The sequence below is a fragment of the Myotis brandtii genome, unplaced genomic scaffold, assembly GCF_000412655.1.
Source record: "Myotis brandtii unplaced genomic scaffold, ASM41265v1 scaffold45, whole genome shotgun sequence".
Classification (NCBI taxonomy): domain Eukaryota; kingdom Metazoa; phylum Chordata; class Mammalia; order Chiroptera; family Vespertilionidae; genus Myotis; species Myotis brandtii.
The window spans coordinates 7,281,089-7,293,602 of record NW_005367209.1 but is presented as its reverse complement, the minus strand read 5'-3'; the positions used below and the strand labels follow the sequence as shown (position 1 = coordinate 7,293,602).

At 45.6% G+C, this 12,514-nt stretch overlaps 1 protein-coding gene across 1 annotated transcript in view; it reads left to right on the top strand.

Moving 5' to 3' along the window:
- TMC2 (transmembrane channel-like 2) overlaps positions 1 to 12,514 on the top strand; it is a 50,720-nt gene that overhangs the window by 11,207 nt on the left and 26,999 nt on the right. Inside the window, exons 5-9 of the mRNA XM_005874721.2 lie at positions 5,368 to 5,458; positions 7,654 to 7,735; positions 8,097 to 8,203; positions 10,061 to 10,159; positions 11,555 to 11,697. Coding sequence (XP_005874783.1) covers positions 5,368 to 5,458; positions 7,654 to 7,735; positions 8,097 to 8,203; positions 10,061 to 10,159; positions 11,555 to 11,697 — 522 coding nt within the window. The remainder of the gene's footprint in view (positions 1 to 5,367; positions 5,459 to 7,653; positions 7,736 to 8,096; positions 8,204 to 10,060; positions 10,160 to 11,554; positions 11,698 to 12,514) is intronic.

The window sequence follows — 12,514 nt, the reverse complement described above, 5'->3', positions numbered from 1 at the left end:
CTCCTTCCTTTCTCTTCCCTCTTGCAAGACTCCTTATCCCAGACTCATACCTAAGGCTCCAGTCTCTGGGGCTCCACTCCAGCCAGTGCCTCTTCTAGGTTTCTGTTTTCTACCAGCCCACAGCTACCTCTACACACCTGCAAGACTCAGACCAAGTGTCTCCTCTGCAATGAAGTCCCCATTGCCCCTCCCCACATTCAGGCTCAGTTATTAACGGCCACTCTGATGCCCAGGCACCGCCCCTCATTTGACTGGATGCTCTTGTTTGCAGAGCCAAATCTGATTCATCTTCTAATGTTCTTTCTTTTATATATAGCCAACATGTGCTGAGCACTCCCTATGTGCCAGGCCCTGGTCTGAGTGCTGTATGTGTCCCAATTCATTTAATCCTCATCACCACCCTGTGGTGTAAGGGACTGCTATCATTGTCCCCATTTAATGATGAGCAAACTGAGACACAGAGCAATCGAGTAAATTGCCCAAAGTCACATAGTGAGTTAAGTGGCCTGATCAGGATTTGAATTCAGGAATCCTGGCCCTAGAACCTGCATTCTTACTTTGTAATCACCTCTCCAGAATTACTAGACATTCTAGAATGCACGCCTTTGCCTCCTGTATGGTTTCCTCTTCTGGTGGTGAACTCTTCAACAGCAGATAGCATTCCCAGACTACATCCTCTTTTTTTAGAAGCAATGGTGTGGGGGCCCCAGCCTCTGGCCCACTCGGGCAGCTGGCTGGCCTGGGCATAGTTGTTGTAGATCATCAAAAAAGAATGGCAAGGTCTGAGGAGCCATAGCAGTGAATTGGGGCAAGCCTGCATTCACACCTCTGCCACATCTGGGTGGCTTTGGCTGGCGAATCCCTCTCAGTCTGGTTTCCCTTCCTTAACCTCTCTGCGCCTCACACTCTTCATTTGTAAAATAGGAATAATAATATCTACCTCGTAGAGTTTTTCTGACAAATTCAAAATATTTATTTGAAATGCCCAGCACATAATATGCAATTAATAAACAGTAGTTATTATTATTAAAACTTGGATATCTTTTGTGCCAGACACTATGCTGAGCCCTGAGAAATAAGGATGGGAACAAAGATGAATCAGAAAAGGCATTATTAATGGACATGATTAATAATGATACACGGTAGGCTGTGATGTTGGCAAAAGACCAACTAGTGCCCACAAGTCAAGGATGTTTGCTTTAATCGTAGTAAAATTAACCAGATGTTTTCCTCAGCTTGCTTTCTTCTGAGAGATGAAGAATTCCCCTTCCAGGAGGATGGAGTAGACATACCCACTCAGTACAACCAAAACCTTGGAAGTTTGCATGTAAAGCAAACTTAAAAGACTCTGTAAGGTGCAGAGATGAAGGCAGGCTGGCTAAGGACCTCAGGACCAAAGAAATGCCAGGGCATTGAGTTCCAGGATTTCTTTCTTTCTTTTTGCCTATGTACCCAGGCTAGCGGAGCTGGCAACCCAGCAACACCAACATATACAAAAAATTCCTGGAGAAAAGCCTGCTCTCTCTGGCCAAAGGCCCAGAAAATGGACAGCCTGGCAAGACAGAAAACAGTTAGACAACAACAACCCTATTCCAGCCAAACCCCACAAATAAAACAGCAGCCCCACCCCACCCCTAGCAACAGAAGTCAGTGGGGGCCCTAGCCGGTTTAGCTCAGTGGTTGGAGGGTCGGCCTTCGGACTGAAGGGTTGCAGGTTCAATTCCAGTCAATGGCATGTACCTCGGTTGCAGGCTCGATCCCCGGCCCCAGTCGGGATGTTTGTGGGAAGCAGCCTTCAATGTGTCTCTCTCACATAGATGTTTCTCTCAGTCTGTCCCCCTCCCTTCCATTTGCTCTAAAAAAACAATGGAAAAAATATCCTCAGTTGAGGATTAACCCCCCCCCTCCAAAAAAATATATATATAGTTAAGTGGGGAAGCCTAGGTTTCCTTCCTTGCCAGGTTATGACATGGTGCCCCCAGGAGGTATCAGAGAAAACTGAGTGGGGAGCAGGGACTTTCGTCCCCTCTCACCTTGGGGAGAGAGTGGGCAGTAATGAGCCTGCCCTCCCCTGATGGTGTCAGTGGAGGCCACACGGAGAGTCTGGACTTTTACCATCACGTGGCAGGAACAAGGTGTCCCTCCTAGTTAGGACGATGTGGGTGGAAACCTGGTGGGGAGCCTGAGCTCCCACTCCAGCTCAGCAGTAACAAGGAGTCCTGCCCAGCCCTGCGTGTCAGAGGAGGCGAGCGAAGGACCTGGACTGCCACCTGGGTAACCAGGCAGCATCCCCTTCACCTACTGGAGCCGTGTCAGAGGACGCCTGCTGAAACACAAGGTTGGCATGAGATCCAGGGTCTCATGACGTAATCCACCAGATGTCCAGACCTCAGTTGAAAATCACTCGTCACAGCAAGAACCAGGAAGCTCTCAAACTGAATAATAAAAGCCCATCAACAGATGCTAATACCGAGATGACATAGATGTTGGAATTATCTGGCAAGGATTATAAAGAAACTATTATATTATGAACACATGAAGCAAATGAAGAAATAGAAAGGCTAAGAAAAGAAATAGAAGATATAGAGGGACAACTAGAAATTTAAAAAAAAAACAAAACTGAAATTTCTGAAAACTCAAAAATTGGGCTCAACAGCAGAATGAAGAGAACAGAGTTAAGTAACAGCGAAGTTGAAGGTAGAGCAAGAGAAATTACCCAACCCGAACAACAGAGAGAAGATCGTCTGGGGAGAGCGTGAGCGGAGCCGCGGGCACCTGTGAGACTCTAACAAATGATCTAACGTCAGTTCTTCTCCAAATCCCTTGCCCTGGATGTGAAGGGGGAAAGTGGGTCCCAGAAAAAGAGGAGAAAGAGAACGGGACCGAAAACATCATCAAAGAAATAATGACTGAAATTGTCTCAAATGTGGCTTTTGTCCTTCGTTTGAAAGGACACTGCTGACAGGGAGGGGGCAGAAACACCCTAGGGAAGTCAGCTTTGCAGCCATGGGGAAGTGCAGGGCAGGAGCCAGTGTTTGCATAAGCCAGTCCCATCTCGGTAAGGAAAAACATGATGGTCTGGCTCACAGGGAACATGTGTAAAGGAGTTCACTGTAAAAGCGTTAGCTTACTGTGTCCATCAAAATTCTTTTTCTTTTAACAAGAGAAAATAGCCAAATTTTATACATACGTATGTATGGGAACCTCACATACAGGAGAGAGTCAGAGACCCCACATGCACAAGAGGCTCCTTCATCAAAATGATTAAATCAGGTGGCGTCCCCACAGTGAATGATCCTGGGAGTTTGCACCCCGTGCTGAGCGCTCTTCTCCTGAGGGCTTCCTGGGGGTCTGGACACAGAGTGTGGACAAGGAGAAGAAAAGCATTTGCTGCTGGGCTCAATGACTCAGGTACGAGAGCTGGCTTTCACTTTTGAGAATCCTCATCTGAAGTCCCCAAATATTAAAAGTGGGCGTGGTTAAACTCAAACTCCAAGTGCTTACAAGTCTCTGTCCACTCGTAGGATAGAGAAAGGGGACAAAAGTATGGATTTCATGAAAATGGTTCTTTGGTGTCTCGGTGATGTTGGTAGTCACAGATAAGTCACTGCCTTGAGGGGGTACAAGTTACTAATCTCATTATGACCCCAGACAGCCCAGCTTTTGAGCCTGGGCTCAGCCAGGCAGTCAGCCTCCGTCATACTGATACACCATGGAGACATCCTAATAAAACCAGCCTTGGCATCACTCCCAGGTTAGAGTGTGACTTTGACATGTGTCTACGGCCCGCACTCGCACGTTGGAGATGGTGTAGGTTTGTATAGCAAGCAGTGGGGGCTGTAGCAATAGCAGTGAGACCCACAGCTCCACCATGCCTCTTGCATCCACTCTGAAATGAATTTCATTCTTTATCCGCTTGTTTGGGTTTATCCAGTAGCTGCTGATAAACTGGTTCTCAGCGGGGGGAGAGGGGGAGGAGCGGGGGAGCATGCTCCCACCATGGCCAATTTCAAGGTACCAACAGTTCAACAATTGGTCGGCCACGTCCCTGAATAGTTAAATAGGTTCACGGCAGACGGTCCTCACCAGCTCCAGCACACCACCCCAGCGTATTTAATGTAGCCAACCTTCCCTGGGTGTTCACTCACTCATTCAACATTCATGCACTTCACAAATATCTCCTGATTGCTGCATTGTTTTCTGTTGCAGCTGTAACAAATGACTACAAGCTTAACAGTGTCAGACAGCACTTGTTTGTTAGCTCACACTTCTGTCAGTCAGAGGCCCAGCACAGCGTGGCTGGATTCTCTGCTCAGGGTCTCACTGGACTAAAATCAAGGTATCAGTAGGGCTGCAGTTCCCATCTCAGGCTCTGGGTCCTCTTCCAAGCTCACTGGTTTTTGGCAGATTCATTTCCTTCTCTTGGTTTTCATGTGGGGCCCCAACAACAGAAAGTCAGAAATTCTCCTGCTTCTAATTTCCTTAACTTTCTCTTCTTCCACTTCTCTCTGACTCTTCTACCTTCCTCCTCTGTTTTTAAGGGCTCACGTGATTACATTGGACCCTTCCAGATAACCCAAAATCATGTCCCTATTTTTAAAAATATATATATTTTATTGATTTCAGAAAGGAAGGGAGAAGGAGAGAAAGATAGAAACATCAGTGATGAGAGAAAATCCTTGATCGGCTGCCTCCTTCATGTCCCCCTCTAAACCCCGCCCCCACCTCCCCGGCATTGGGGATCGAGCCTGCAACCTGGGCATGTGCCCTGAAAAGGAAGAGAATAGAATAGTAACCTCCTGGTTCATAGGTCAAGGCTCAACCTCTGAGCCATGCCGGTTGGGCTATGTTATATTTATGAATTGATTTCAGAGAGGAAGGGAGAGGGAAAGAGAGAAACATCAATGATGAGAGAGAATCATTGGTTGGCTGCCTCCTGCACGCCCCCTACTGGGGATGGAGCCCACAACCCGGCATGTGCCCTTGACCAGAATCAAACCCAGGACCCGAGAGTCCACAGGCCAATGCTCTGTTCACTGAGCCAAACCAGCTAGGGCAGCTATGTTCCTATTTTAAAGTCAGTAATATTATACCTGCCAAATCCCTTTTGCCACTCATGAATGTACCACCAGGGGATGAAGGTCACGGAGGCCAAAATTCTGCCTACAGGTGCCTACCCTATAGCAAGCACTGTGCTTGTATTTAGGAAATTCCAGGGACTGAACAAAATACCTTTCATTCATGAAACTTGCATTATACTCCACAAGCAGTATAAAAACACAGCTTTCCACCACATAGACACCTCATAGTTCAGATTTCTTTTGGTTGGGTGTTAATTCCTGCCCCCGCCTCTTTTTTTCCAACCAGGGAGGCCCAAGAATTTGTGGAGAAGTATGAAGGAGCCTTGGGAAAAGGGAAAGGCAAGCGACTCTACGCCTATAGGATGCTGATGACTAAGGTGTGTGATGCAGAGGCTGCAAACTTCTGAACTTGGGTGACTATCTCAGGCACCTCCCAGCCTCACCATTTGTGTCCAGTTCCCCCAGAATCCTGAGCGTGAGGTCCAGTTGACTATATAGCTGGTGAGCAAGATGACAGTCACAATGAATAACCCAGCCCCGGGGCAGCAGCTACCATCTCACGGAGCTCTGAGGAAGGGCATGTGAAATCTTTTTCCACCCACACCCTTGCCCAGTTTTCTGATTCTCTAAGCCAGTGGTTCTCAACCTTCCTAATGCCTCGACCCTTTAATACAGTTCCTCATGTTGTGGTGACCCCCAACCATAAAATTATTTTCGTTGCTACTTCATAACTGTAATTTTGCTACTGTTATGAGTCATAATGTAAATATCTGATATGCAGGATGTATTTAGGCGACCCCTGTGAAAGGGTCATTTGACCCCCAAAGGGGTCGCGACCCACAGGTTGAGAACCGCTGCACGCCAATGTAGGATAGAGAGCTTCAATGCAGAACTTCTCCGGGCCTCCCTCTGCCTCTGCTCCACCTCTAAGACATCACTTTTCAGGCCAAGATGCCTACAGCCTTGAGGGGCTGTCGGCGGATGGTTGCCAAGGGACCAACTGGCAGGCTGTGTCTCCAGGGGCCTCGCTTGGCAGCGTTCATTACCCCTATTGGCCTCAGCCTTGCAAGCCTATATTTTGTACTGATGTTATCAGCACCCTGACAGTAGATCCATCTTGGGGGAGGACTCACATTAATAAAGCTTATGAGACTGATATATAAAACCAGATACAGGATTATTAATTCACAAGGAGAAATAACTGAGAAATAACAAGAACTGGAAAACCTGAAGTCCACATCGGCAATGCCTTTTTTTCCCCCAGTAGAGTTAGTTCTATGGAAACCTAAACCCAATAATCCCAATTCCAATCTATTAATTTGCAATGAAAAATTACTGCCATAGAAACCAAAATACTCAGAGCCCAGGTGGTGGGCAAATGCTCTCCTCATAGACAGACCTACACAGGAAGCCAAATAAGCCAGAGATGATTTTTGAGCACAGAATCAGAACTCAGGAAAGTAGATGAAGCAGTGGGACTGAAGTGCCCAGTGTCCTCCACCAGCCATTCCCCACAGCCCTCCCTTCCTGTCTTAGGGATATCTTTGCATTATCAACCAGTCTTATCCCTAGGAGCCCCCTCTTCTCCTCTCTCTCTTCTGACAGATGGTTTCCTTCCTTATTAAGTAGTCACCCAATTAGGATATGGTCAAAGCCTTCAGGTCTGGAAGCCTGTCTGATTCCTTCAGACAAAATTTCCCTTCATCCTTAGTAAATTTACAAAGGAAAATCTCATTTCCTTCATGAACAAGTTCTTAGGAGACCTTTGTAATAATAGACACTGATCTGAGGAGCTTCTCCCTACCACCTCTTGGCTGTTTTCTATGAATTTTAAAAATTCCAAATGGATTTATTTCCAGGGGCTGGGGTTGTTGGAAAGCAGCCCCCTGAAGAGTTGACAAATGTTCACCCAGCTACTGACAGGCAGCTACTGAGGTTTCTGACTGGTGCAAACTCTGAGTATTGGAGCTGGGAAAAGACTGTGAAAAGGGGTGTGATGCTTTCCTTTTCTTCAGAAAAAAACAAACAAACAAACAAACAAACAAAAAAACAGGCTATTGTTTCACCAGGAGAAGAAAGGGAAACCATGGGCTGAGGCCTCTACCAGTCCCATCAGCATCGTGGTTTAGCAACAATTCCTATCAGATTTAGGCACTTGGATGTCTGCGAAATGTGCTGTGAGAGTTGTGAGATTTCTTTTTCCACTGAATTTCTGTTTTAAGGTAAAGGAAGCTGTAGCTAAAGGTTGCTAACCCATTTGATTCCCCAAATCAGAAATTCTATACAAAATTTCTAAATTCATATATAAACTGTTCAAACCTGAAGTTTTATCAGCCCGGTAGACAAATGCAAGGTATTGTGTTGCCCTGGCTTCTCTCTCACTCCACACCTGACTTAAAGCGAAGACTTAGCATCCACCTCTGGCAGCCTGGGCTCACCGACTCCAAGGGGGTGCCTCACCCACATGTGACCTCATGTTGACATGTCAACATCAATGTGCACCTCCAGCATGCCCCTCCAAGACCCAAGGCAGCATGTTAAAGAACTGAGGGTATTACCTGTCTAATTTCAGAAATGGATCAAGTTTAAGAGAGACTTTGATAATTTCAAGACTCAGTGTATTCCCTGGGAAATGAAGATCAAGGACATTGAAAGTGAGTATCTTGGTGTCACTGTTTTTAGCTGGTTTACTGAAGTGTTTTCCAAGGGCTGGGACTGTGTTCTTGTCCCTCTGATTAGACTATTGTAGATCCCGTTGTACTGGGAAAAGAACGAGCTATGGACTAGCTAGACAAAGATTTAAATTGTGTTTCTTCACTTTCTGATTCTGGGAGGTTAGGCAGATCCGTTAAGCCCAGAGAGCCTCATGTTACTTATTTAGAAAAAGAAAATGGAGGTCAGGATGTCCACACCACAGACTGATGTGAAAATTGGATCCATCACACACAAAAAGTGCTCAATAGCGTTAACTTCCTCCTCCTGCAACCCTTTAACTCCCATCGTTTCTCTCTCCAGGTCACTTTGGTTCTTCAGTGGCATCATATTTCATCTTTCTCCGATGGATGTATGGTGTTAACCTTGTCCTTTTTGGCTTAATATTTGGGCTAGTCATAATCCCAGAGGTAAGAAAGAACTTCGTATGTCTTTGGATAGTATTCAGGCTTATCATAACCACCATCTTCATTTATATTAAGTACTCTCTGTTTTACAAAGAATCAGTCATTCATTTTAGATTCTATACTCACATCAATTGCCCAGATAGCTCAGTTAAAATTTTAAAAAAAAGGAACCAAAATATTTCTGAATTAAGATGTGGACTCTACATTTTTCTACCTCTCATTTTACTTTAAGATCAGTGGAAATTAGTATCTCAGTGAGTTTTTTTCTTTTACCCTGAAAAAGAGAGAGAGAATGCATTATATCATAATTATTACAGAAAAAAAATTGGATTTGACTAGTGCTCTTCACTATTCTTTCAACTATCATCCTATTGTGAATATAGGTAGGTCCTTGCCTATCAATGAGCAATTGAGAAACAAAAAAAGGAATAAGTGCCTTGTGCAAAGTTACACAGTAAATCTGGGTGATGAGATCCCAGGTCTTCTGAGTGTGGGCGGACCTAGGATCTTTCCCAACACGCCCCTGATCCGTTAAGCATCGAACACACGAATTGCTATAGTCCTGCCTGAGCTGTTTGGTGCTGGTGCTGGGTACACAAGTGGATTTACTTCAGAAACTTTCACGTAACTATCTGTCTGCATTTAATATTTTCTTGCTTCCAGGTGTATTAATGGGTTCTATGATAGTTTACTGACCCCTATTTTGCTATAACTAGTTCCATGAGAATATGAAGTCAATTCTATCTGTAGTCACATCCTTGGGAAATTTTTCTGCATTGTCTGTTTATTAAGAAATTAAAAGGATTTCCATGTAATGTGAATTAAACCAGATTAGTTGGAAGTGGTTGATGGTGTGTTATAATAGTGCTTAATAGCAAAGAAATGTTACATCTATAATAATAAAAGCATAATATGCTAATTAGACTGGATGTCCTTCCGGATGTCCTTCCAGACAACCTTCCAGACGAAGCCAGGGCTGCAAGGGAAGCCCGGGTCCCAGGTGCCAGAGGGAAGCCAGTGCCAGCAGCCGGGGGAAGGAAGGCCTACTCTTGCACCAATTTCGTGCATCGGGCCTCTAGTTGTTTATAAAACCACTGAATTCTTTTCTACATAACTTAAAAAGTGTAGTGACAAATATGTCATTAACTAGCCTTTATACTCCTTTATACACATACCTGGAAATTCTGGGTTAAGAGTCCACTTAGTCCTATGTATATCCTTAAGCCAGTATCACTCTTTGACCTAGAAATAAGGATTTTAAACCTTCCGGCAAGTGTGTACAAGTGCCCTTCCACCAGGCCTGGTTCTCCCCAAGGGAGAAATATTGCCAGAGGCCAACAAGAAGTTTCACTTGTTCCCTCCATAGCCAAGGAAGTGTCAGTTTTCCCAGAAGTCACTGGGGAAATGTACCTTCACAGAGCTTTTGCTTTCTTCCTGGGAGTTTTTTTATTCCAAATGAATTTATTTCCATGAGAAGAGAGCACATAAACATGCTGTAGGCCTATAAGACGTCACGGGCAATACAGTGGTTCAGAAAAGCAGTCTTTTTGTGAAGGTGAATAAGTTTAAGGACACTGAGGTAGGTTTTTTTCCTAATAAGATGGGGAGGTGGTAGATAAAATGCTCTTCTTTACTTTTCCACATTTTTAACATATTTTTATTGATTTCAGAGAGGAAGGGAGTGGGAGAGAGACAGAAGCATCAATGATGAGAGGGAATCATTGATTGGCTGCCTCCTGTATGGCCCATGCTGGGGATCCAGCCTGCAACCCAGGCATGTGGCCTGACCGGGAGTCGAACTGTGACCCCCTTGATGCTCACCCAAGTGGCACCCAAGTGATGTCGTCCTGTCCCTACAAGGTACTGATGGGCATGCCCTATGGAAGTATACCCAGAAAGACAGTGCCGCGGGCAGAGGAAGAAAGAGCCATGGACTTTTCCGTTCTTTGGGATTTTGAGGTACCATTGCCAACATGCCAATGAACTTCGGTTTTGTGATTGTGAGGTCTAAAACCTGCACGAATACACAAGACATGTTGCATTTAATTATTGAAAACCCAGTGCTTTGTTCAAATCGAATTCCAGCACTATGCAAAATGAGTCAGCCACTACAACCTCCTCGGTCCCCTTCATAGGTTCCTCTGTGCAGGCACACATGCTGATGGCTATGAGCCCCCATGAGAACACTGCTCCCTTCATTCTGCTAGATCAATGTAAGCTGACCTACAATATGGTTTTCTCTCCCTGTGCCCACATGTAGACCCCAAGTCTATTGCTATTGCAGCCTTCTCCCAAGTGTGACATGGCATCTTCAAGTGAATGTCCTATTGATCCACAAATTCCAACATCTATGTAACCAAACACACACCTTTTCCCCATCTCCTTTATTGGAACCATAGTTCATCCAATCATTAAGTCACCCTACACTTCTCCCTCTTACCCACCCTGCCCCACATGCAATCAATCACTATGTCTGAGCCTATCCACTAAATATTTCTAGAATTGGTCCCCTTTTTTCCATCCCCCTAACCTCTCCTTTGAATAACACCCCACTGCATCTCTATGCCCTGCCATGGGCATGGATGAGTCCTTGTCTGTACCCCTTACTTTGCATCTGCCATCCAGACACCAGGACCACTGTCGGAATCTTCTACCTCTGCTCTCTGCCTTGGCTTGGCTCCTTCAATCTACATTCCCTCTGCTTACAGAGCGATCTTTTTACAATGCAAACCTGACCCTATCATCCCTACCTCCAATATCCACTTATACCCACTCCCAAATGGAATAAAACCCAGTGTTCTGGCTTGGGTTTACAAAAGAACTATTCATGACCTGGCTTGGCTGTCCCCTACTTCTTCGGTCCCTTATCTACCTAAGACCTCACACTTTATGCCCCAATGTTATCAAGTTTGGGGGAAGTCCCTGGATGCATCACACACTTTTGGTGTCTCCCTGCCTTTGCTCAGGGTCTCATGCTCACATTAAGAATTTGGAGCTATTTGTGCATATGCATGTGCGTGCACACACACACACACACACACACACACACACACCCCTTATTCCTAGTTTTATCCCGAATGTTAACAACACTCTCCTCTCTGTCCTGTATCTCTGCGCTCTGTATAATGGAGAAATCGAGAGAATGAAGAAAGAAAAGAGGGGGAGACATGGAGACATGGATAGACTTGGGAGCAATTGGGGGAAGTGAAGGGAAGAACAAGAGTGTCCAGAACTCTTCCTTCCTCCCCTCAGACTCCCGCTAAGCCCCTGAGAAAGAAATGCCTGTAGCATGGAAGTGTCTGATGACTGCGCCGAGCTTACAAACCCAGAGCATTTGGGTTTGCTGTCCCACAGGGCTACATTAAATACTCCGCTCTCTTCTACGGCTACTACAATGACCAGAGGACCATCGGGTGGCTGAGGTACAGACTGCCCATGGCTTACTTTATGGTGGGGGTCAGCGTGTTCGGCTATAGCCTGATGATTGTCATTAGATCGTAAGTATGACCATCTTCTTTACAGGTTTTTAATTTTCTTCATACAGACGTCCTACTCCCACGGCCACTCTGTGCCCACTTACCTTCTTGTGGGGGATTTAGACAGAAAAAAAAAATAAAGCAAAGGCAAATTGTTGTATGTGGTATAAAAGACAAACAGGGTAATGTGGGAAGTTCTGTGAAATGGGATAGAAACTCCTTTAGATGAGGCTGAGAACTGCCAGCCATGCTGAAAGTCTGGGGTACAGCATTTTAGACAAAAGAGGAGCATGTGCAAAGGCCCTGAGGTAGGAAATAGTCTAGTGCCGTGGTCGGCAAACTGCGGCTCTCGAGCCACATGCGGCTTTTTGGCCCCTTGAGTGTGGCTCTTCCACAAAATACAGTGCGATTGAAACTTCATGGCCCATGCACAGAAGTTGGGATTTGGCCTGGGTGAGTCTGTTTTGAAGAAGTACTGTTGATATTTGGCTCTGTTGACTAATGAGTTTGCTGACCACTGGCCTAGTGAATTCCAGGAACTGCCAAAAGGCCACTGTGGTTGTATGGTACTGAGTAAGGTAAGACTGGAGAAGTTTTCAAGACCTGTTTTTGCTTTCCCCAGAGCTCAGCTTTTTCTAAAAAACTCTTCTGTTCCTCTATACCTCTAGCTTGCATGAGGGAATCCAGCCTGGTACTTACCATGATACTAGAGGCTCAGCGCATGATTAAATCGTGCACATGTAGGGTCCCCTAGGCCTAGCCTGCCATCAGGGCCATGTCTGCTGCCCCACGACACCTCGATGCTCTGTGGACGCTGCCGGCACCCCGCGTCGCTCCC